At 41.3% G+C, this 26,269-nt stretch overlaps 1 protein-coding gene across 3 annotated transcripts in view; it reads right to left on the bottom strand.

Moving 5' to 3' along the window:
- HIPK3 (homeodomain interacting protein kinase 3) overlaps nt 1-26,269 on the bottom strand; it is a 309,640-nt gene that overhangs the window by 156,038 nt on the left and 127,333 nt on the right. For all 3 annotated transcript variants that reach the window (XM_053720416.1, XM_053720417.1, XM_053720418.1), the window contains exon 3: nt 6,335-6,458. In XM_053720416.1, coding sequence (XP_053576391.1) covers nt 6,335-6,458 — 124 coding nt within the window. The remainder of the gene's footprint in view (nt 1-6,334; nt 6,459-26,269) is intronic.

Below are 26,269 nucleotides of genomic sequence, written 5' to 3'. Positions count from 1 at the left end.
CCTAGTGGAGTGAGCTGTGATTCTTTCAGGAGGCTGCCGTCCGGCAGTCTCATAAGCCAAACGGATAATGCTTTTAAGCCAAAAAGAAAGAGAGGTAGAAGTTGCTTTTTGACCTCTCCTTTTACCAGAATAAACAACAAACAAAGAAGAAGTTTGTCTGAAATCTTTAGTGGCCTCTAAATAGAATTTTAGAGCACGGACTACGTCCAAATTGTGTAACAAACGTTCCTTCTTTGAAACTGGATTCGGGCACAAAGAAGGTACAACTATCTCCTGGTTAATATTCTTGTTGGAAACAACTTTCGGAAGAAAACCAGGCTTAGTACGCAAAACCACCTTATCTGCATGGAACACCAGATAGGGCGGAGAACACTGCAGAGCAGATAACTCAGAAACTCTTCTAGCAGAAGAAATTGCAACCAAAAACAAAACTTTCCAAGATAATAACTTAATATCTACGGAATGTAAGGGTTCAAACAGAACCCCTTGAAGAACTGAAAGAACTAGATTAAGACTCCAGGGAGGAGTCAAAGGTCTGTAAACAGGCTTGATTCTAACCAGAGCCTGAACAAACGCTTGAACGTCTGGCACAGCTGCCAGCCTTTTGTGAAGTAAAACAGATAACGCAGAAATCTGTCCCTTCAGAGAACTTGCAGATAATCCCTTCTCCAAACCCTCTTGTAGAAAGGATAAAATCCTAGGAATTTTTATCTTGTTCCATGGGAATCCTTTAGATTCACACCAACAGATATATTTTTTCCATATCTTATGGTAAATTTTTCTAGTCACAGGCTTTCTAGCCTGAATCAGAGTATCTATTACAGAATCTGAAAACCCACGCTTTGATAAAATCAAGCGTTCAATCTCCAAGCAGTCAGTTGGAGAGAAACCAGATTCGGATGTTCGAATGGACCTTGAACAAGAAGGTCCTGTCTCAAAGGTAGCTTCCATGGTGGAGCCGATGACATATTCACCAGGTCTGCATACCAAGTCCTGCGTGGCCACGCAGGAGCTATCAAGATCACCGAAGCCCTCTCCTGGTTGATCCTGGCTACCAGCCTGGGAATGAGAGGAAACGGTGGGAAAACATAAGCTAGGCTGAAGGTCCAAGGTGCTACTAGTGCATCTACTAGAGTCGCCTTGGGATCCCTGGATCTGGACCCGTAACAAGGAACCTTGAAGTTCTGACGAGACGCCATCAGATCCATGTCTGGAATGCCCCATAATTGAGTTATTTGGGCAAAGATTTCCGGGTGGAGTTCCCACTCCCCCGGATGGAATGTCTGACGACTCAGAAAATCCGCTTCCCAATTTTCCACTCCTGGGATGTGGATTGCAGACAAGTGGCAGGAGTGATCCTCCGCCCATTGAATTATCTTGGTCACTTCCTCCATCGCCAGGGAACTCCTTGTTCCCCCCTGATGGTTGATATATGCAACTGTCGTCATGTTGTCTGATTGAAACCTTATGAATTTGGCCTTTGCTAGATGAGGCCAAGCTTTGAGAGCATTGAATATCGCTCTCAGTTCCAGAATGTTTATCGGGAGAAGAGATTCTTCCCGAGACCATAGACCCTGAGCTTTCAGGGGTTCCCAGACCGCGCCCCAGCCCACCAGACTGGCGTCGGTCGTGACAATGACCCACTCTGGTCTACGGAAGCTCATTCCCTGTGACAGGTTGTCCACACCAACGGAGTGAATCTCTGGTCCTTTGATCTACTTGAATCGTCGGAGACAAGTCTGTATAATCCCCATTCCACTGTCTGAGCATGCACAGTTGTAATGGTCTTAGATGAATTCGTGCAAAAGGAACTATGTCCATTGCTGCAACCATCAATCCTATTACTTCCATGCACTGCGCTATGGAAGGACGAAGAACAGAATGAAGAACTTGACAAGAGCTTAGAAGTTTTGATTTTCTGACCTCTGTCAGAAAAATCCTCATTTCTAAGGAGTCTATTATTGTTCCCAAGAAGGGAACTCTTGTTGACGGAGATAGAGAACTTTTTTCTACGTTCACTTTCCATCCGTGAGATCTGAGAAAGGCTAGGACGATGTCCGTATGAGCCTTTGCTTTTGACAGAGACGACGCTTGAATCAGGATGTCGTCCAAGTACGGTACTACTGCAATGCCCCTTGGTCTTAGAACCGCTAGAAGGGACCCTAGTACCTTTGTGAAAATTCTCGGAGCAGTGGCTAATCCGAATGGAAGTGCCACAAACTGGTAATGCTTGTCCAGAAAAGCGAACCTTAGGAACTGATGATGTTCCTTGTGGATAGGAATATGGAGGTACGCATCCTTTAAATCCACCGTGGTCATAAATTGACCTTCCTGGATGGTAGGAAGGATCGTTCGAATGGTTTCCATTTTGAACGATGGAACCCTGAGAAATTTGTTTAGGATCTTGAGATCTAGAATTGGTCTGAATGTTCCCTCTTTTTTGGGAACTATGAACAGGTTGGAGTAAAACCCCATCCCTTGTTCTCTTATTGGAACTGGATGAATTACTCCCATCTTTAACAGGTCTTCTACACAATGTAAGAATGCCTGTCTTTTTATTTGGTTTGAAGATAATTGAGACCTGTGGAACCTTCCCCTTGGGGGTAGTTCCTTGAATTCCAGGAGATAACCTTGAGAAACTATTTCTAGTGCCCAAGGATCCTGAACATCTCTTGCCCAGGCCTGAGCAAAGAGAGAAAGTCTGCCCCCCACCAGATCCGGTCCCGGATCGGGGGCCATCCCTTCATGCTGTTTTGGTAGCAGTGGCAGGCTTCTTGGCCTGCTTACCCTTGTTCCAGCCTTGCATCGGTCTCCAGGCTGGTTTGGGTTGAGAAGTATTACCCTCTTGCTTAGAGGATGTAGAAGTAGAGGCTGGTCCGTTTCTGCGAAAGGGACGAAAATTAGGCTTATTTCTAGCCTTAAAAGACCTATCCTGAGGAAGGGCGTGGCCCTTTCCTCCGGTGATGTCTGAAATAATCTCTTTCAAATCAGGACCAAACAGTGTTTTGCCCTTGAAAGGGATGTTAAGCAATTTTGTCTTGGAAGACACATCCGCTGACCAAGACTTTAGCCAGAGCGCTCTGCGCGCCACGATAGCAAACCCTGAATTTTTCGCCGCTAATCTCGCTAATTGCAAAGCGGCATCTAGAATAAAAGAGTTAGCCAATTTAAGTGCATGAACTCTGTCCATAACCTCCTCATACGAAGATTCTTTATTGAGCGACTTTTCTAGTTCTTCGAACCAGAAACACGCTGCCGTAGTGACAGGAACAATGCATGAAATTGGTTGAAGAAGGTAACCTTGCTGAACAAACATTTTTTTAAGCAAACCCTCTAATTTTTTATCCATAGGATCTTTAAAAGCACAACTATCTTCTATGGGAATAGTAGTGCGTTTGTTTAGAGTAGAGACCGCCCCCTCGACCTTAGGGACTGTCTGCCATAAGTCCTTTCTGGGGTCGACTATAGGAAATAATTTCTTAAATATAGGGGGAGGAACAAAAGGTATGCCGGGCCTTTCCCATTCCTTGTTTACTATGTCCGCCACCCGCTTGGGTATAGGAAAAACATCGGGGGGCACCGGAACCTCTAGGAACTTGTCCATCTTACATAATTTCTCTGGAATGACCAAATTGTCACAATCATCCAGAGTAGATAATACCTCCTTAAGCAGTGCGCGGAGATGTTCTAATTTAAATTTAAATGTTACATCATCAGGTTCAGCTTGTTGAGAAATTTTTCCTGAATCTGAAATTTCTCCCTCAGACAAAACCTCCCTCCTGGCCCCTTCAGATTGGTGTGAGGGTATGTCAGAAACGTTATCATCAGCGTCCTCTTGCTCTTCAGTGTTTAAAACAGAGCAATCGCGCTTTCTTTGATAAGTAGGCATCTTAGATAAAATATTTGCAATAGAATTATCCATAACAGCCGTTAATTGTTGCATAGTAATAAGTATTGGCGCACTAGATGTACTAGGGGCCTCTTGTGTGGGCAAAACTGGTGTAGACACAGAAGGGGGTGATGCAGTACCATGCTTACTCCCCTCATCTGAAGAATCATCTTGGGCACTATTATTATCTGTGGCATCATTGTCCCTACTTTGTTTGGACACCATGTCACAATTATCACATATATTTAAATGGGGAGACACATTGGCTTTCATACATATAGAACATCGTTTATCTGATGGTTCAGACATGTTAAACAGGCTTAAACTTGTCAACAAAGCACAAAAAACGTTTTAAAATAAAACCGTTACTGTCACTTTAAATTTTAAACAGAACACACTTTATTACTGAATATGCGAAAAAGTATGAAGCAATTGTTCAAAATTCACCAAAATTTCACCACAGTGTCTTAAAGCCTTAAAAGTATTGCACACCAAATTTGAAAGCTTTAACCCTTAAAATAACGGAACCGGAGCCGTTTTTACATTTAACCCCTATACAGTCCCAGGAATCTGCTTTGCTGAGACCTAACCAAGCCCAGAGGGGAATACGATACCAAATGACGCCTTCTATAAGCTTTTTCAGTGGATCTTAGCTCCTCACACATGCATCTGCATGCCTTGCCTTCCAAAAACAACTGCGCATTAGTGGCGCGAAAATGAGGCTCTGCCTATGACTAGAGAAGGCCCCCATCTGAAAAAGGTGTCCATACAGTGCCTGCCGTTTTTTTTTAACAACAATCCCCAAGATTATAATAACTATAAAGAGCTATAATCTGTCAAATATGCTTAGCAAAGTAATCGTTTTAGCCCAGAAAAATGTCTACCAGTTTTTTAAGCCCTTATAAAGCCTTTATTCTTTTACTTAATCTAAGAAAATGGCTTACCGGTCCCCATAGGGAAAATGACAGCCTTCCAGCATTACCAAGTCGTGTTAGAAATGTGGCCAGTCATACCTCAGGCAGAAAAGTCTGCCAACTGCTTCCCCCAACTGAAGTTACTTCATCTCAACAGTCCTGTGTGGAAACAGCAATCGATTTTAGTAACGTTTGCTAAAATCATCTTCCTCTTACAAACAGAAATCTTCGTCTCTTTTCTGTTTCAGAGTAAATAGTACATACCAGCACTATTTTAAAATAACAAACACTTGATTGAAGAATAAAAACTACATTTAAACACCAAAAAACTCTTAGCCATCTCCGTGGAGATGTTGCCTGTGCAACGGCAAAGAGAATGACTGGGGTAGGCGGAGCCTAGGAGGGATCATATGACCAGCTTTGCTGGGCTCTTTGCCATTTCCTGTTGGGGAAGAGAATATCCCACAAGTAAGGATGACGCCGTGGACCGGACACACCTATGTTGGAGAAAAACAGATTAACAAAACGAAAAATATGTTTTTTAAACAGTCATAACAACTGCCACGGCTCCTACTTTTGAAGCCTTTTGAGCCCTTCAGAGATGTCCTATAGCATGCAGGGGACTGCTGAGGGAAGCTGAATGTCACAGTTTGTAATTTTAACTGCACCAACTGTAACTTTTATACTATAACAGTGGAAAGCCTCAGGAAACTGTTTCTAGCAAAAATAAAGCCAGCCATGTGGAAAAAACTAGGCCCCAATAAGTTTTATCACCAAAGCATATATAAAAACGATTAACATGCCAGCAAACGTTTTATATTACACTTTTATAAGAGTATGTATCTATTAATAAGCCTGATACCAGTCGCTATTAAATCACTGCATTTAGGCTTAACTTACATTAATCCGGTATCAGCAGCATTTTTCTAGCAAATTCCATCCCTAGAAATATGTTAACTGCACATACCTTATTGCAGGAAAACCTGCACGCCATTCCCCCTCTGAAGTTACCTCACTCCTCAGAATATGTGAGAACGGCAATGGATCTTAGTTACTTCTGCTAAGATCATAGAAATCTCAGGCAGATTCTTCTTCTAATGCTGCCTTTGATAAAACAGTACACTCCGGTACCATTTAAAAATAACAAACTTTTGATTGAAGTTAAGAAACTAACTATAATACACCACTCTCCTCTTACTACGTCCATCTTTGTTGAGAGTTGCAAGAGAATGACTGGGTATGGCAGTTAGGGGAGGAGCTATATAGCAGCTCTGCTGTGGGTGATCCTCTTGCAACTTCCTGTTGGGAAGGAGAATATCCCACAAGTAATGGATGATCCGTGGACTGGATACACTTAACAAGAGAAATAGAATCAAAACACATTTTTAATAGCCTAAGTGGATGAAATGAACTTTGGGATTATATTTTTGGGACCGACTTGCATGTCCAGAACAAGGGCACTGTAAAGCAGGGTATAAAATACCACTTGTGCCTCAGAAACATGTGAGTTAAGTCAATGAAATCTACATACCTGATCATACTCCAGTGCTCCTGGATACAGTGGCCACCCAAGGAACAGCTCTGCAATCACACAGCCCAAAGACCACATGTCTATGGCTTCGCAAAACGGCAACCCCAAAATGATCTCTGGAGCTCTAAAAAAAAAAAAAAAAACACAAAAAAACAAACTGTAAAGTGGTAAAATAAATAAAAACATATTACACATAATAAACTGGTTAATGGGACATGAAACATTTTTTCCTTTCATGAGTCAGATGGAGTTAGCAATTTTAAACAACTTTCCAATTTACTTCTATTATCAAATTTGTGTCATTCTCTTGTGAGCTAGCTGAACACATTGGTAAGCCAATGACAAAAAGTATATATCTGCAGCCACCAATCAGCAGCTAGAGCTCCCAGTAGTGCATTACTGCTCCTGCGCCTCAGCATAATCTTCAAAGGATACCAATATTATGAGGCAAATTAGACAATAGAAGTAATTTGGAAAGCTGTTTAAAATTGTGCTCTATCTGAATCATGAGTTTAATTTTGACTTTACGGTCTGTTTACATTTCTTAAAAAAAAAAAACACACATATATATGCCCATGATTCAAACTGCACTCCAGCTGTGATACTTTCTTTAGTAACAGTAAGGCAAATTTGTAATTGTTTTTTTTTTTTGAACATGTGGGAATTTCAAATGCCCCATAAAATTCTGCTGGCTCTGCTAGGTAAGTACACTTGCACCCCATGCAAATCTCACAGCAAATGCACTAACAGGAGACTACTTTGACTTAGACTGTGTTAAGCAGGGGTCGCCAACCTTTTGGACCTCAGGGACCACTAAAGTCACAATTTTGAATCCCGTGAACCACTAACATAATTTTATTTTTTAAAAGGTACAAACCTAACGATTATTTTCATAATCGATTAATCGGCCAATTATTTTTTCAATTAATCGACTAATCGGATAAAAAAATAATTGTTTCCTATATTTTAAATAGAATCCACATTCTGAGCGTTACAAATATAAAACTTCAGACTAAAACTTTACATTAACACAACTGTTTGTCCAATTTTTAAGCAGCAGAGCACAGTTTTATAATTCTACATCTTTTCAAACTGTTTTTGGTTTTGTTTAACTTCCACCTTGGCAAGGGGCCTCTCAATGAAGTAACCCTTAACTTCATTCTAACATAAAAAATATCTTGAATATCTATATGCAATGGTAAATAACCAGCTATAAGGTTAAGGGAACATATCTAGCCCGCTCTAAAAATAACAAATTTATACTTATAAAGTTTGAATCTGGAAAATATTTGCAATTGATTAATATTATAAAACAATAAAAAACAAATCAAAAGCGCTAATGACTATATATTAACAGGACAAAGCCTTACACAGTTTTTATACAGTACATATAATCAGCAATAGCAAGCAATCCGCTAATAATTGTGCAAACTGATAAAAGTGCACATTAATTCAAATAACTCCCATCAATCTAGGGGCTAGGTATAAATAACAAGCTCAGCGCTATATCATGCAAAGCATAGTTCCAAATCACCTGATTTTATATAAACATCCAAATGATGACTATTATATCTGGGTTGCACATAAGCCAGGGGTAGTTGTAAATTAAACTTATACTGTTCTGAAAAAGTGAAAAGTAGACGCCTGTAGACGTCCTTTAGGCTAAGGGCATAACCATAAAACACAATTCCATGTGCAGGAGCTCAGTGGAGTGAAGCAACAGACCAACTAATTGCAAACCAACTAATCGATTATAAAATTCATTGACAACAATTTTTTATAAATGATTATTATCGATTATGACGATTAGTTGTTGCAGCTATAATGTATATATACACACACCTAGTATAACCATAGCTAAGTTTACATTATGTATATATTTACACACTTTTAAGAATTCATTTTTGGAATTAGCTAACTGAATGACAGAACTGAGAGAATACTTCCAAATGACAGATGAAGGGCGAGTGCCAACTTTTGAGCAGGAAACAGAGGCACAGAAAGTGGGAAAAAAAGAATTATGTTTAAAAGGACCACAAGACTTGCAAGTTACCTCCCCAGTTAGGAATTACTCAAAACTAGTTATGATCATGGACAGACATTGGAGTAAATTTAAGTTTATATCAGAAAGCTCTCAATATGGATGTGAGCTAACCACGACTGATGTTACTGGCAATTACTATAATACTGGTGGAATATGGCTGATCTGCTGGATGGCAATTACTAGAATTCAGGAGGAATAAAATTATTAAAATGAAAAAAGGAAATTAATGCTTACCTGATAAGTTTATTTCTTTTACAATATGACAAGTCCACGGATTTAATCCTTACTTATGGGATATCGCCTCCTGGTCAGCAGGAGGAGGCAAAGAGCTCCACAGCAGAGCTGCATAAATAGCTCCTCCCTTCCCCCCCAACCCAGTCATTCGACTGAAGTTAGGAAGAGAAAGGAAAGGCTAAGGAGGCAAAGGTGACTGAAGTTTAACAAAAATAAAAACCTGTCTTAGAAAATGACAGGGCGGGCCGTGGACTCGTCATATCGTAAAAGAAATAAATTTATCAGGTAAGCATAAATTTCCTTTTCTTTTACAAGATATGATGAGTCCACGGATTTCATCCTTACTTATGGGATACAATACTAAAGCTATAGGACACGGATGAAAGGGAGGGACAAGACAGGAAGGCACCACTGCTTGAAGAACCTTTCTCCCAAAAACAGCCTCAGACGAGGCAAAAGTATCAAATTTGTAAAATTTGGAAAAAGTATGAAGAGACAACCAAGTTGCAGCCTTGCAAATCTGTTCAACAGAAGCATCAATTTTAAATGCCCATGAGGAAGCCACAGCCCTAGTAGAATGAGCCGTACTTCGTTCTGGAGGCTGCTGTCCAACAGTCTCATATGCAACACGGATAATAATCTTCAGCCAAAAAGAAAGAGGTAGCCGTAGCTTTCTGACCCCTACGTTTCCCAGAAAAAAAACACAAACAAGGAAGATGTTTGAGGAAAATCCTTAGTCGCCTGCAAGTAGAACTTCAAAGCACGGACTACGTCCAAATTATGTAAGACGCTCCTTCTTAGAAGAAGGGTTAGGACACAAGGAAGGAACAACAATTTCCTGATTAATATTTTTGTTAGAAACAACCTTAGGAAGAAAACCAGGTTTGGTACGTAACACTACTTTATCAGAATGGAAAATAAGAGGAGAATCACACTGTAATGCTGAAAGCTCAGAAACTAAGGAATAGCAACCAAAAATAAAACCTTCCAAGATAATAACTTAATATCTATGGAATGCATAGGTTCAAACGGAACCCCTTGAAGAACATTAAGAACTAAATTCAAACTCCAAGGAGGAGCAATTGGTCGAAACACAGGCTTAATTCTAGTCAGAGCCTGACAAAAAGATTGAACATCTGCCAGACACTTGTGTAGCAAGATAGACAAAGCAGAAATCTGTCCCTTTAAGGAACTTGCTGACAACCCCTTCTCCAATCCTTCCTGGAGAAAAGATAAAACCCTAGGAATCCTAACCTTACTCCATGAGTAGCCTTTGGATTCGCACCAATAAAGATATTTACGCCATATCTTATGGTAAATTTTTCTAGTAACAGGCTTGCATGCCTGAATCAAGGTATCAATGACCGAATCAGAGAACCCTCGCTTAGATAAAATCTAGCGTTCAATCTCCAAGCAGTCAGCTGCAGAGAAATTAGATTCGGATGATGGAAGGGTCCCTGAATGAGAAGGTCCTGCCTCAATGGAAGCTTCCACGGTGGCAGAGATGACATGTCCACCAGATCGGCATACCAAGTCCTGCGAGGCCACGCAGGGGCGATGAGAATCACTGAGGCCCTCTCCTGTTTGACTCGAGCAATCACCCGAGGGAGGAGAGCAAACGGAGGAAACACATAAGCTAGGTTGAACGACCAAGGCACTGCCAAGGCATCTGTCATGGATACTGGGCTGAAAGGGTTAAATCCCCTCCCCCCTACAACTTCACCCCTGTTGCTTCTCAGTGGTTTTGGGCTCCTCAGAGCAACCACCATCTCTGGAAGCTGTTTGTTTGCTGTGTTTTGGCTTCCTTTTGTGTTCTGAGAAGAGTTGGTTTATGACCAGGAAAACCCTCCTAGGCTGGCCGGGCTTCTGGAACTCCCGGTCGGCCACCTCACAACGGACACCCGCCCAACCCCTCTCAGGCTGGCCAGGCTCCTGGAACTCCCGGTCGGCCCCAGGACAGCAGAACGCCAGCTAACTTTAACCCAGGTCACTCCAGCAACCATGTGCCCCAGAGCTCCGCTCTTTTTGGGATTAGTAGCCCCTGGGGAGTACAAGTGGTGGTGGAATTGCCGGAGGGGAGCTCCTTTGGGAACCGGGGGTTTTGGACAACCCCTAACCCCATAACTTCAACGGACTGTAACTCCGGTCCCCAGTAACGAATCATCCCGAAACCGCCACCCATATGTATTGGGATTATGTGGGACTGTGGCTCCTATGGAGGTGCCGGGCTGTCTGGAGGGGCGGGAATGGCAGGAAAATAGTGGGATTGTCCAGGGTCTTATCAAGATGAGCTGACTGTATAAAAGGAGTGTGTGTTTTCAATAAAATCAGTTCCTGTCTAACCTGAATGCTAGTGTGTCTAGTTATTTGGGTTGGTTCCAGCTAAAATCACTTTCCTGGGCTACATAGCAGCCTGTTCCAGGCAGAGAAAGGATCCTCAGGCAGAGCTATCCAGCCTGGGTAGCTGGAGTCTGCTGCAGGGTGGGACCCTGAGTACTGGTGCTGTCGGGCATCAGGGGTGGCTACAGGCTGTGGTCACTTGACAGCTATATAGCTGCATTCGGCAGGAAGGAAGCAGGACCCGTTTGGAGGAGCTACCCAGTCGGGGTAGCCGGGGGTATCCGTCACATTCCATCTATCAGTTCGGCCCGAGGATCCCTTGATCTGGATCCGTATCTCGGGAGCTTGGCATTCTGACGAGATGCCATAAGATCCAGCTCCAGCCTGTCCCATCTGAGAATCAGATTGACAAAGACCTCCGGATGAAGTTCCCATTCTCCCAGATGAAACGTCTGTCTGCTCAAGAAATCCGCCTCACAGTTGTCCACTCCTGGAATGTAAATTGCTGACAGAAAACAAGAGTGGGTTTCTGCCCACTGAATTATCTTGGATACTTCTGTCATCGCCAAGGAACTCCTTGTTCCTCCCTGATGATTGATCTAAGCCACAGTCGTGATGTTGTCCGACTGGAATCTGATGAATTTGGCCGAAGCCAACTGAGGCCAAGCCTGAAGCGCATTGAATAATGCCCTCAACTCCAGAATATTGATTGGAAGTAGAGAATCTGACCAAGTTCACACACCCTGAGCCTTCAGAGAGTTCCAGACTGCACCCCATCCTAACAGGCTGGCGTCCGTTGTCACTATCATCCATGAGGGTTTGCGGAAGCACGTCCCTTGGGACAGATGATCCGACGACAACCACCAAAGAAGAGATTCCCTTGTCTCCTGATCGAGATCTATTTGAGGAGACAAATTTGCATAATCTCCATTCCATTGTCTGAGCATGCTCAGTTGCAGAGGTCTGAGATGAAAGCGGGCAAACGGAATGATGTCCATTGCTGCCACCATCAATCCAATTGCTTCCATGCACTGAGCCACTGACGGCCGAGGATTGGACTGAAGAGTTCGGCATGTATCCAAAATCTTTAACTTTCTGACTTCCGTCAGAATGATTTTCATGGATAGAGAGTCGATTATAGTTCCCAGGAAAGAAACCCTTGTCTGTGGAATTAGAGAACTCTTATCTAGATTCACCTTCCACCCGTGAGTCCTGAGAAAGGACAGAACAATGTCGGTATGAGACTTTGTCAGCTGATAAGACAATGCCTGGATCAGAATACCGTCCAGATAAGGCGCCACTGCAATGCCCTGCAGTCTGAGAACCGCTAGCAGAGACCCCAGCACCTTTGTGAAGATTCTGGGTGCCGTGGCCAGACTGAACTGAAAATGTTTGTCCAGAAAGGCATGTGATGATCTCTGTGGATAGGAATATGCAGGTATGCATCCTTTAAATCCACAGTAGTCATATATTGACCCTCCTGGATCAATGGAAGAATTGTCCGAATACTCTCCATCTTAAAGGATGGGACTCTGAGAAACTTGTTTAGACTCTTGAGATCTAAGATGGGTCGGAATGTTCCCTCTTTTTTGGGAACTACAAACAGATTTGAGTTTAACCCCTATCCCTGTTCCTCTACTGGAACGGGACAAATTACTCCCATGGAGGAGAGGTCCTTTTACACAACGTAAGAACGCCTCTCTTTTTATCTGGTCTACAGACAATCGTGAAAGAAGAAACCTTTCGCTGGGGGAGGACTTTTTGAACTCCAACTGATACCCTTGAGATACCCTTTTCCAGTGTCCCTGAACGTCTCTTATCCAAGCCTGGACAAAGAGAGAAAGTCTGCCCCCTACTAGATCCGGTCCCGGTTTGGGGGCGGCCCCTTCATGCTGTCTTGGTAGCAGCAGCTGGCTTCGTGGGTTGTTTACCCTTGTTCCAAGCCTGGTTGGATCTCGAAATAGGCTTGGCCTGTGAATAATTCCCTTCTTGTTTAGTGGAAGAAGAGGAAGGAACTCCTTTGAAATTTCGAAAGGAACGAAAATTACTCAGTCTACCCTTTTGTTTGGATGTTTTATCTTGAGGGAGGAGGTGCCCCTTACCTCCCGTAATGTCAGAAATGATCTCCTTCAAGTCAGGCCCGAACAGGGTCTTTCCCTTGTAAGGAATTGCTAAGAGCTTAGATTTCGAGGAGACATCTCTAACTTCTTATACATGGGGTCTTTGAAAGCACAACTGTCCACGATAGGGATAGTCGTACGCTTAGCCATGGTAGAAATAGCTCCCTCCACCTTAGGGATCGACTGCCAAGAATCCCGAATGGCGTCAGCTACAGGGTACATCTTCTTAAACATAGGGGAAGGGGAGAACGGGATACCCGGTCTTTCCCACTCCCTAGCAATAATTTCCAAAATTCTCTTAGGAACCGGAAAAACGTCAGAATATGAAGGGACCTCCAAATATCTGTCCATCTTACTCAATTTCTCTGGAGGGACCACAATAGAGTCACAGTCGTCCAGAGTCATCAAAACCTCCCGTAGTAACAGACGGAGGTGTTCAAGTTTAAATCTGAAAGACATTACTTCCGAATCTGAGGTAAAGCGCTCCCTGAGTCAGACAGTTCCCCCTCAGACAGGGCCTCCCTACCCCCCAATTCAGAGCCCTGGGAGGGTACATCGGAGATAACCATCAGAGCATCAGAAGTCGCAGGGACCCCATGGGTCTCTGTCCTACTGCGTTTGCCTTGTAAGGCTGGTAACTTAGATAAAACTTCTGAAAGAGTGGATGACATAACTGCAGCCATATCTTGCAGAGTAAATTAAGTAGACGCAGTGGAAGAACACAGCTTCGCTTGAGCGGGCGTTAAAGGCTGTGACGCTTGGTGAGAAAGTTGCGGCATACCCTGAATCTCATCAGTCTGAGAACCTTCTTTAGACATATCTTTACTAAAAAAAAATTGTTTACATTGTAAGGCTCTCTCAATACATGAAGGACAAAGTTTAACAGGGGGTTCCACAATGGCATCTAAACACATGGGACATGTAGTTCGCTCAATGTGATCCATAACAGAAAAACAAAGCAAGCTTGGTCGAGTCACAGAAGCAGTAATACTAATAAAAAATATAGTACTGTCTAAATACTCCCTCTGCGCTAGCCCCTTTATAGGCAAAAAGACAGAAAGAGCTCTCTTAATTAATCTTATCCACACTCCCTGTGTCGTTAGTGTCTACAAGTAACTCACTGGCCAGGAAAAATAACAGTCACCTCGCTGCAGCGGCTCCTACCTGCCTCCACATGCTCGACACTACCACCCTTCGTACGGCGCACCTAAGGGCACTCGTAAAAATTCACAACAAGCAAACTTAGGGGCCGTGAGGAAACGCAGCCAGCCGGAAACTAATGGAGAAGTTACTGCGCAGAAAGCGCGCGAACATCAAGCCCCGCCCGTTGTGGGCGTAAACATAACCTCCTCAAAAAATAAACTGTGAACCGCCATTTACCGGAGCCTTAACAAAGTTTAAACATAACCTCCGGTAATGTTCCCAGCGTCAGCCATATAAGATCCAGCAAAATGTTCATACTGTCACCGTAAACCAGAACTGCCCAACATATTAACATACAGGGTCTATCACCATAATACCCCAACGCTTCTAGTCTCTTTCTTGTCTCAGAATGTTTGGGGAGTAAACATATGTCAGATCTCATTCTATTGCACTTAGATGAGGATTAACATATTGCGGCAGGGAAGCCCTTAAGCACATAGCCCCTGATAGAAAAAATAAAGTACAGTCAGATCTGGGATATGCTGCAGAGCCCCAGAAGTAAAAAACTGCACCTACCTCCATGCTGAGGAACAGCATGAAAACTCACAGTGTCAAGAGATCCACTCTTCCTCCTGAGGTCCTGTGAAGATAGAGGGGTCTTAGTTAAATTTCTCTAAGACCAGCACATCAGAGCAGCACAATAATGGGAGGCGCAGCGAGGCTACAACCCCACCAGTTCCCATAGCCAGGAGGCTATAACTTCAGAGGCTGCTCTATAGTAAAATAGTACACATTGGCACCATTTAAAAATAAAAAATTCTTGATTTTAGAATCTTAACTAAACACCTCACTTTACCTCTTCCTATCACTAACACAGGCAAAGAGAATGACTGGGTTGGGGGGGGGAGGGAGGAGCTATTTATGCAGCTCTGCTGTGGAGCTCTTTGCCTCCTCCTGCTGACCAGGAGGCGATATCCCATAAGTAAGGATGAAATCCGTGGACTCGTCATATCTTGTAAAAGAAATAATTAATATTTAATAAAAAAAAAGAAGAGGGAGGGGAGGAAGACAAACAGTTATGTAAGTCCATCTGAAGGAATTGGGAAAACTACTACAAAGACAGGTAAAGGGAAGAAAATAAATGAAATAAGAGAATTCTTTTTTTTAAGATTCTTTTTTTCATATACTTTAATTCCACTATTTCAATCCAAGACTATACCAACCTCTGCTGGCTTTAGAATGGAAGCATCTTCCTCAGAGCAGCGCGCCGGGCAGGAGGAGTTAAAAATACAATCTAGCTACGCAGTACTACACAACCTGCATAGGGAGATTGTAATTTAACTCTTCCTCCGTCGGTTTAACTGATGTCCAGCTAGGCACTGTAGGGAGTTGAGGCACGACGGGGTGACACCATCAGATGAGATTAATTCCTGCTTGATGGTGTCAAGAACCGCCAACATCTTCTCATGGACCACTGGTTGGCGACCGCTGGTGTAAAGTGTAAGATTGTGAAATACACAGTAAAGACAAAAGGATATTCTTCCAATAAAATGTATGGAATTAAACATAAAAGTGAAAATATGTGAATAAACCTTGCAGGAAACGTAAGAGGCCGAAATGTAACCCATGGCACATTTAGAATCACAAGCGTCAGGGGTTGAGACAAATATACATTTTTTTTTCTTTTTTAAGCTTTGGAATGGTTTATTTAGTGGTGGTAAAATCTTTAAAAAAAAAAAAAAAAATACAAGAGATCCAGTTCCAGCTATCAGATTCCCAGGGATAGTCCTGCCCTGTATTGTGAAATGTTAATGTTTAAAGGGCAGTTGAACGCTTTCCTTTCAGCTGCAAGATTTCCTTTAAAGCATACAAGACTCTTGTAATCAGTCATTCTGTAACCATAGCAAGCCACACTGTTTGGGTAATGTAACCATATCATCAATAAAACAAAGCCTGTTTCTTTCTCAAGATAATTGACAAGACCATGATGAAATCACCTGGCTCATGTTATCACCATGCAGGTGCCCCAATCACTAAATTACTTCTCGTTTAACAAGGTTCTTAGATTGTGCCCTATACAACGGACAAGACCAAAAGGATGACGTTCTTCCATGGATAGTTATTTTGTATTATGGTCTGAGAGTTTTGTTATATTTACTCTCGTTCTTTAGCTTTAAAATTAAAAAATGGATGTGTCCTTTACAGCACTGTGACGGGGGATAACACTAGCAAGCTGTCTAAAAGCAGATTGATAGACCAACAGCTGAAGAGCAGCTGAACAGGTGATGAGGCCATGACAGCTGGGCAAGGAAACAAACCGCTTGACAGTATTATCACAGATCTTTAGAGCAAAATGCATGCTCTGTTATATGGTCTACATGCAACTGAAATAGTGATCATGCCATAATACTATGCAGAAAGAAGTCCTACTCATTAAAGGTAAAGACCTTGTAATTATAACGTTCCAATAGATTAACATATCGGTAAAGTGGAACTATATTGAAACCGATTAAAGGGACAGTAATATTTTCTCCCCTTTAATGTGTTCCCAATTTATCCATTTACTGGAGAGTTACAAATGGTTCCTTCACCTTTATTTTATCATTTTAAATAGCTGATTTTGTCTATTATATCCCCATCTATACAGAAAATTTCTGAACTTAAGTACTAGACACAAAAACAAGAAGGAGTGTTCTCCATGGAACATTTTGCCAATAGACGGGGTAGGGGCTGTGCAATACATTTTTAATATCACGGGTAATCTAGTAAATATAAAAATAGCCTCTGTTATACAATACTAAAATGTATTCACAGATCATCATTTCATAAAAACACTCCAAAACCACATAACACACAAACTAAAATCATAGGTTTATGCCAATAAATTCAGTCCTTAATGCAAATGAATTCAATCCATAGTGACGCTTAGTCGTCATGATTTAATCTTCCTTAGCTAACAAGTTCTCAAATAATAAAGTATATAAATATATAAATTTATCCATGCCTTAAAGGATTTTTCCTATTGTGCAGTTTTTTTCTCCACATTCAACTGTCGGACCGGGTCCCGTTATCCTCTGCACTTTGGTACAATGTACCAACACATAGACCTCTTTCCTTCACATTAAGCTTTGTTTTGGGTATATTAGAACTTCAAATATTCACCACACAGTCAGCTCGGTAGCTGCTGACAGTTCTATGCGTTTCACCCTATTCCAGGGCTTTGTCAAGATACTATGTGTCAATATAGCTGTTTAAATCCCCCATCCATCACTCCGATTGGTTCAAGGCACAATTTTGAACTTAACTGCAATTAAAAGGGACAGTCTACACCAGAATATTTATTATTTTAAAAGATAATCCCTTTATTACCCATTCCCTAGTTTTGCATAACCATCAGCTTTATAAATACACGTTTTAACTCCGATTACCTTGCATCTATGCCTCTGCAAACTTCCCCTTATTTCAGTTCTTTTGACAGACTTGCATTTTAGCCAATCAGTGCTGGCTCCTAGGAACTCCACGTGCGTGAGCACAATGTAATCTATATGAAACATGTGAACCAACACCCTCTAGTGGTGAAAGACTGTCAAAATGCCCTAAGATGAGAGGCGGTCTTCAAGGGCTTATAAATTAGCATATGAACCTCCTAGCTTTAGCTTTCAATTAAGAATACCAAGAGAACAAAGCAAAATTGGTAATTGATGTAAATTTGAAAATTGTTTAAAAGTACATACCCTATCTTAATAATCAGTTTGTTTTGGACTAGACTGTCCCTTTAAAGTGATATTATACCTTATTTGCATTTTCCTTCCTTCATGCTTTTTACTTTTTGCATATTAACTTTCAATCTTTTTTTCATTCTGTATTTTACTATATTTTATACACGGATATTATTCATTTATCAAATTTGTTAACCTTTATCAAATTTGTTAACCTTTATCAAATTTGTTAACCTTTTTTAAATTTGTTAACCTTTTTTAAATTTGTTAACCTTTTTTAAATTTGTTAACCTTTTTTAAATTTGTTAACCTTTATTTTTGAAATTTGAAAAATGAATAATATCCATGTATAAATATACATGTAAAAGACAACGAGATCAGCACTATCACTGCTGTGTGTTTCCTTAATATTAACTCATAAATGTCCGGTGCAGTACCAAAGAGACCACCCTCATGTGTCTCAGGGTAGTAGTTTAGCAGAAAAATGAGGCACCACACAGTATGCAGGCTTTATAAAGAGCAACGTTTCGGGGTACCTGCCCCTTTCTCAAGCTTGAGAAAGGGGCTGGTGCCCCGAAACATTGCTCTTTATAAAAGGTATAGCCTGCATACAGGGCAAGTGCCCCGAAACGTTGCTCTTTATAAAAGGTATAGCCTGCATACAGGGCAAGTGCCCCGAAACGTTGCTCTTTATAAAGGTATAGCCTGCATACAGGGCTAGTGCCCCGAAACGTTGCTCTTTATAAAAGGTATAGCCTGCATACAGGGCAAGTGGTCCGAAACGTTGCTCTTTATAAAGGTATGGCCTGCATACAGGGCTAGTGCCCCGAAACGTTACTCTTTATAAAGGTATAGCCTGCATACAGGGCAAGTGCTCCGAAACGTTGCTCTTTATAAAGGTATAGCCTGCATACAGGGCAAGTGCCCCGAAACGTTGCTCTTTATAAAGGTATAGCCTGCATACAGGGCAAGTGCCCCGAAACGTTGCTCTTTATAAAGGTATAGCCTGCATACAGGGCAAGTGCCCCGAAACGTTGCTCTTTATAAAGGTATAGCCTGCATACAGGGCAAGTGCTCCGAAACGTTGCTCTTTATAAAGGTATAGCCTGCATACAGGGCAAGTGCCCCGAAACGTTGCTCTTTATAAAGGTATAGCCTGCATACAGGGCAAGTGCCCCGAAACGTTACTCTTTATAAAGGTATAGCCTGCATACAGGGCAAGTGCCCCGAAACGTTACTCTTTATAAAGGTATAGCCTGCATACAGGGCAAGTGCCCCGAAACGTTGCTCTTTATAAAGGTATAGCCTGCATACAGGGCAAGTGCCCCGAAACGTTGCTCTTTATAAAGGTATAGCCTGCATACAGGGCAAGTGCCCCGAAACGTTACTCTTTATAAAGGTATAGCCTGCATACAGGGCAAGTGCCCCGAAACGTTGCTCTTTATAAAAGGTATAGCCTGCATACAGGGCAAGTGCCCCGAAACGTTGCTCTTTATAAAAGGTATAGCCTGCATACAGGGCAAGTGCCCCGAAACGTTGCTCTTTATAAAGGTATAGCCTGCATACAGGGCAAGTGCTCCGAAACGTTGCTCTTTATAAAGGTATAGCCTGCATACAGGGCAAGTGCCCCGAAACGTTGCTCTTTATAAAGGTATAGCCTGCATACAGGGCAAGTGCCCCGAAACGTTGCTCTTTATAAAGGTATAGCCTGCATACAGGGCAAGTGCCCCGAAACGTTGCTCTTTATAAAGGTATAGCCTGCATACAGGGCAAGTGCCCCGAAACGTTACTCTTTATAAAGGTATAGCCTGCATACAGGGCAAGTGCCCCGAAACGTTGCTCTTTATAAAGGTATAGCCTGCATACAGGGCAAGTGCCCCGAAACGTTGCTCTTTATAAAGGTATAGCCTGCATACAGGGCAAGTGCCCCGAAACGTTGCTCTTTATAAAGGTATAGCCTGCATACAGGGCAAGTGCCCCGAAACGTTGCTCTTTATAAAGGTATAGCCTGCATACAGGGCAAGTGCCCCGAAACGTTGCTCTTTATAAAGGTATAGCCTGCATACAGGGCAAATGCCCCGAAACGTTGCTCTTTATAAAGGTATAGCCTGCATACAGGGCAAGTGCCCCGAAACGTTGCTCTTTATAAAGGTATAGCCTGCATACAGGGCTAGTGCCCCGAAACGTTGCTCTTTATAAAGGTATAGCCTGCATACTGTGTGCTGCCTCATTTTTCTGCATGTATAAAATATATACAACAATTATAAAAATGTATTTCTTGTTATCTTTTGTTGAAGAGCAGGAAGGTAAAGTTCATGTACATGTCGGCAGCACTATATGGCAGCAGTTTTGCATCAGTGTTATACATTAGCAAGAGCACTAGATGGCAACACTAATTCCTGTAATGTAGTGCTACAGGCTTGTGCACGCTACCTATCTAGATTTTTTTTATTTTATTATATTCCGTGTGAATCATGAAAGAAAAATTTTGGTTTTCATGTCCCTTTTATGAAACCCTTTTACTTACAACAAGCATCACTCTTGCAAAAAAGTTAACACAAAATGTAGCCACTGGCAGGCTCCCTGTGCTGCTCCAATCACCCACTAGAGCCTCACCTGGGCTTATCACGTTAAACACATAGAAAACAAAGAAAATATGCTTTTTAAAAAAAAAAAAGGAAAGTCATTTTAACACCAGGCTATGGTATGTTGTTACTGCTGTGGTTGTGCTTTTCCATGCACGCCATTCAATACGTGTTGTTTTTGTCTCCAATGTGCAAAGTCCATGAGCAAAGAAGCTCAGACAAAAGCAACAGATTGCCGCACCAATCCTTTTCACATGGCATTCTGGAAGGGGCATATTACATTCCCCACTTTACAGGCAGCTGCAAGTCTCAGTAAGATACTTGAGGGGAGGCCAAAAATTCTAACAAACAGAAAATAAATTATTCAAATTTATTCTACAAATAAGTTTGCCAAAAGCAGAGGGCACAAGGTATTCAAGGTATATTAAAGGGACAGTCAAGTAAAAATTAAAAAACTTTAAAATTGCATCCCCTATCTGAATCATGAAACAACTTTCCAATTTACTTTTAACATCAAATTTGCTTTGTTCTTAGATGAAAGCTAAACCTAGGTAGGCTCATATGATAATTTCTTAGTCCTTGAAAGCCACATCTTATCTCAATGCATTTGACTGTTTTTCAAAGCAAGAGGGCATTAATGTGTGTTATATAGATAACATTGTGCTCACGCCTGTGGAGTTACTTATGAGAGGGCACTGATTGGCTAAAATGCAAGCCTGTTAAAAGAACTGAGATAAGCAGGCAGTCTGCAGAGGCTTAGATACAAGGTACCCACAGAGGTAAAAAGTATATTAATATAACCTTCTTAGTTATGCAAAACTTAGGAATGGGTAATAAAGGGATTATCTATCTTCATAGACAAAAATTCTGGAGAAGACAACTGCCCCCCCCCCTACCATCACTGGTATTGCACAATTAAGTTGTTCCTATCACAATTCTACCAACATTCTGTAAAACTAATGTCCAACTGGCAGCCCTCTAGACTAGTTTTTGTGGCCTCCAGTAAAAGCAGAAAAACCTGTGTCATAGTTTGTGTCACCCCAGGAAAATTTGGAGCTAAAAATGTGTGATTTGGGGTGACCACAACTCAAAAAAGCTATCTGGAAGGTAGAACAGCAAACACTGGGTTCCATTTAATCGTACATAAATCTATAACTGTCACTGGATGCTTTTAGGCAATATATTATTAGCTATACATTTATATGCGGCCCTTAAAGTTTCTAAAACATTGATCTACGACCCCTAAGAGGAAGTTGGCCATTAGTGCTGTAAAACTGTACTTGCTACTACTATCAATGAATCTTCTAACTTCTGGCTTAATAAGTAATCTGATAGTAAAAACAAAAGAAAAAAAAGGTTAATCAGTAACGATATCTGCAGAGTGCATTACTCAATATCTAGAATCTCTCATAATAACATTTGTAAATAAGCATCGCTACCTCTGAAAAAAACAATTTATTTAAGAACTTACCTGATAAATTCATTTCTTTCATATTAGCAAGAGTCCATGAGCTAGTGACGTATGGGATATACATTCCTACCAGGAGGGGCAAAGTTTCCCAAACCTCAAAATGCCTACAAATACACCCCTCACCACACCCACAAATCAGTTTAACGAATAGCCAAGAAGTGGGGTGATAAGAAAAAAGTGCGAAAGCATAAAAAATAAGGAATTGGAATAATTGTGCTTTATACAAAAAAATCATAACCACCACAAAAAAGGGTGGGCCTCATGGACTCTTGCTAATATGAAAGAAATGAATTTATCAGGCAAGTTCTTACATAAATTATGTTTTCTTTCATGTAATTAGCAAGAGTCCATGAGCTAGTGACGTATGGGATAATGACTACCCAAAATGTGGATCTTTCCACGCAAGAGTCACTAGAGAGGGAGGGATAAAATAAAGACAGCCAATTCCTGCTGAAAATAATCCACACCCAAAATAAAGTTTAAATGAAAACATAAGCAGAAGATTCAAACTGAAACAGCTGCCTGAAGTACTTTACTACCAAAAACTGCTTCAGAAGAAGAAAACACATCAAAATGGTAGAATTTAGTAAAAGTATGCAAAGAAGACCAAGTTGCTGCTTTGCAAATCTGATCAACCGAAGCTTCATTCCTAAACGCCCAGGAAGTAGAAACTGACCTAGTCGAATGAGCTGTAATCCTCTGAGGCGGAGTTTTACCCGACTCAACATAGACATGATGAATTAAAGATTTCAACCAAGATGCCAAAGAAATGGCAGAAGCTTTCTGGCCTTTTCTAGAACCGGAAAAGATGACAAATAGACTAGAAGTCTTTCGGAAATTCTTAGTAGCTTCAACATAATATTTCAAAGATCTAACAACATCCAAAGAATGCAATGATTTCTCCTTAGAATTCTTAGGATTAGGGCATAATGAAGGAACTACAATTTCTCTACTAATGTTGTTGGAATTCACAACCTTAGGTAAAAATTCAAAAGAAGTTCGCAACACTGCCTTATCCTGATGAAAAATCAGAAAAGGAGACTCACAAGAAAGAGCAGACAATTCAGAGACTCTTCTGGCAGAAGAGATGGCCAAAAGGAACAAAACTTTCCAAGAAAGTAATTTAATGTCCAATGAATGCATAGGTTCAAACGGAGGAGCTTGAAGAGCCCCCAGAACCAAATTCAAACTCCAAGGAGGAGAAATTGACTTAATGACAGGTTTTATACGAACCAAGGCTTGTACAAAACAATGAATATCAGGAAGATTAGCAATCTTTCTGTGAAAAAGAACAGAAAGAGCAGAGATTTGACCTTTCAAGGAACTTGCGGACAAACCTTTATCTAAACCATCCTGAAGAAACTGTAAAATTCTCGGAATTCTAAAAGAATGCCAGGAAAAATGATGATAAAGACACCAAGAAATATAAGTCTTCCAGACTCTATAATATATCTCTCTAGATACAGATTTACGAGCCTGTAACATAGTATTAATCACAGAGTCAGAGAAACCTCTTTGACCAAGAATCAAGCGTTCAATCTCCATACCTTTAAATTTAAGGATTTGAGATCCTGATGGAAAAAAGGACCTTGCGACAGAAGGTCTGGTCTTAACGGAAGAGTCCACGGTTGGCAAGAGGCCATCCGGACAAGATCCGCATACCAAAACCTGTGAGGCCATGCTGGAGCTACCAGCAGAACAAACGAGCATTCCTTCAGAATCTTGGAGATTACTCTTGGAAGAAGAACTAGAGGCGGAAAGATATAGGCAGGATGATACTTCCAAGGAAGTGATAATGCATCCACTGCCTCCGCCTGAGGATCCCGGGATCTGGACAGATACCTGGGAAGTTTCTTGTTTAGATGAGAAGCCATCAGATCTATTTCTGGAAGTTCCCACATTTGAACAATCTGAAGAAATACCTCTGGGTGAAGAGACCATTCGCCCGGATGCAACGTTTGGCGACTGAGATAATCCGCTTCCCAATTGTCTATTCCTGGAATATGAACCGCAGAGATTAGACAGGAGCTGGATTCCGCCCAAACCAGAATTCGAGATACTTCTTTCATAGCCAGAGGACTGTGAGTCCCTCCTTGATGATTGATGTATGCCACAGTTGTGACATTGTCTATCTGAAAACAAATGAACGATTCTCTCTTCAGAAGAGGCCAAGACTGAAGAGCTCTGAAAATTGCACGGAGTTCCAAAATATTGATCGGTAATCTCACCTCCTGAGATTCCCAAACCCCTTATGCTGTCAGAGACCCCCACACAGCTCCCCAACCTGTAAGACTTGCATCTGTTGAAATTACAGTCCAGGTCGTAAGAACAAAAGAAGCCCCTTGAACTAAACGATGGTGATCTGTCCACCACGTCAGAGAGTGTCGTACAATCGGTTTTAAAGATATTAATTGAGATATCTTTGTGTAATCCCTGCACCATTGGTTCAGCATACAGAGCTGAAGAGGTCGCATGTGAAAACGAGCAAAGGGGATCGCGTCCGATGCAGCAGTCATAAGACCTAGAATTTCCATGCATAAGGCTACCGAAGGGAATGATTGTGACTGAAGGTTTCGACAAGCTGAAATCAATTTTAGACGTCTCTTGTCTGTCAAAGACAGAGTCATGGACACTGAATCTTTCTGGAAACCCAAAAAGGTTACCCTTGTCTGAGGAATCAATGAACTTTTTAGTGAATTAATCCTCCAACCATGATTTTGAAGAAACAACAAAAGTCGATTCGTATGAAATTCTGCTAAATGTGAAGACTGAGCAAGTACCAAGATATCGTCCAAATAAGGAAATACCACAATACTCTGTTCTCTGATTACAGATAGAAGGGCACCGAGAACTTTTGTAAAAATTCTTGGAGCTGTTGCTAGGCCAAACGGCAGAGCCACAAACTGGTAATGCTTGTCTAGGAAAGAGAATCTCAGAAACAGATAGTGCGCTGGATGAATCGGAATATGCAGATATGCATCCTGTAAATCTATTGTAGACATATAATGCCCTTGCTGAACAAAAGGCAGGATAGTCCTTACAGTTACCATTTTGAATGTTGGTATCCTTACATAACGATTCAATATTTTTAGATCCAGAACTGGTCTGAAGGAATTCTCCTTCTTTGGTACAATGAAGAGATTCGAATAAAACCCCAGCCCCTGTTCCAGAACTGGAACTGGCATAATTACTCCAGCCAACTCTAGATCTGAAACACATTTCAGAAATGCTCGAGCTTTCGCTGGGTTTACTGGGACACGGGAAAGAAAAAATCTCTTTGCAGGAGGTCTTATCTTGAAACCAATTCTGTACCCTTCTGAAATAATGTTCTGAATCCAAAGATTGTGAACAGAATTGATCCAAATTTCTTTGAAAAAACGTAATCTGCCCCCTACCAGCTGAGCTGGAATGAGGGCCGCACCTTCATGTGGACTTAGAAGCTGGCTTTGCTTTTCTAGAAGGCTTGGATTTATTCCAGACTGGAGATGGTTTCCAAACTGAAACTGCTCCTGAGGATGAAGGATCAGGCTTTTGTTCTTTGTTGAAACGAAAGGAACGAAAACGATTATTAGCCCTGTTTTTACCCTTAGATTTTTTATCCTGTGGTAAAAAAGTTCCTTTCCCACCAGTAACAGTTGAGATAATAGAATCCAACTGAGAACCAAATAATTTATTACCCTGGAAAGAAAGGGAAAGTAGAGTCGATTTAAAAGACATATCAGCATTCCAAGTTTTAAGCCATAAAGCTCTTCTAGCTAAAATAGCTAGAGACATAAACCTGACATCAACTCTGATAATATCAAAAATGGCATCACAGATAAAATTATTAGCATGTTGAAGAAGAAGAATAATATTATGAGAATCATGATCTGTTACTTGTTGCGCTAAAGTTTCCAACCAAAAAGTTGAAGTTGCAGCAACATCCGCCAAAGATATAGCAGGTCTAAGAAGATTACCTGAACACAAATAAGCTTTTCTTAGAAAGGATTCAATTTTCCTATCTAAAGGATCCTTAAAGGAAGTACCATCTGCCGTAGGAATAGTAGTATGTTTAGCAAGGGTAGAGATAGCCCCATCAACTTTAGGGATTTTGTCCCAAAACTCTAATCTGTCAGACGGCACAGGATATAATTTCTTAAAACGTTTAGAAGGAGTAAATGAATTACCCAATTTATTCCATTCCCTGGAAATTACTTCAGAAATAGCACCAGGAACAGGAAAAACTTCTGGAATAACTACAGGAGATTTAAAGACCTTGTCTAAACGTTTAGATTTAGTA

Source organism: Bombina bombina, chromosome 7 (assembly GCF_027579735.1).
Source record: "Bombina bombina isolate aBomBom1 chromosome 7, aBomBom1.pri, whole genome shotgun sequence".
NCBI classification, from domain to species: Eukaryota; Metazoa; Chordata; class Amphibia; order Anura; family Bombinatoridae; genus Bombina; species Bombina bombina.
Note: the sequence above shows the minus strand (reverse complement) of the source record. Positions and strands in the feature narration are given on the sequence as shown.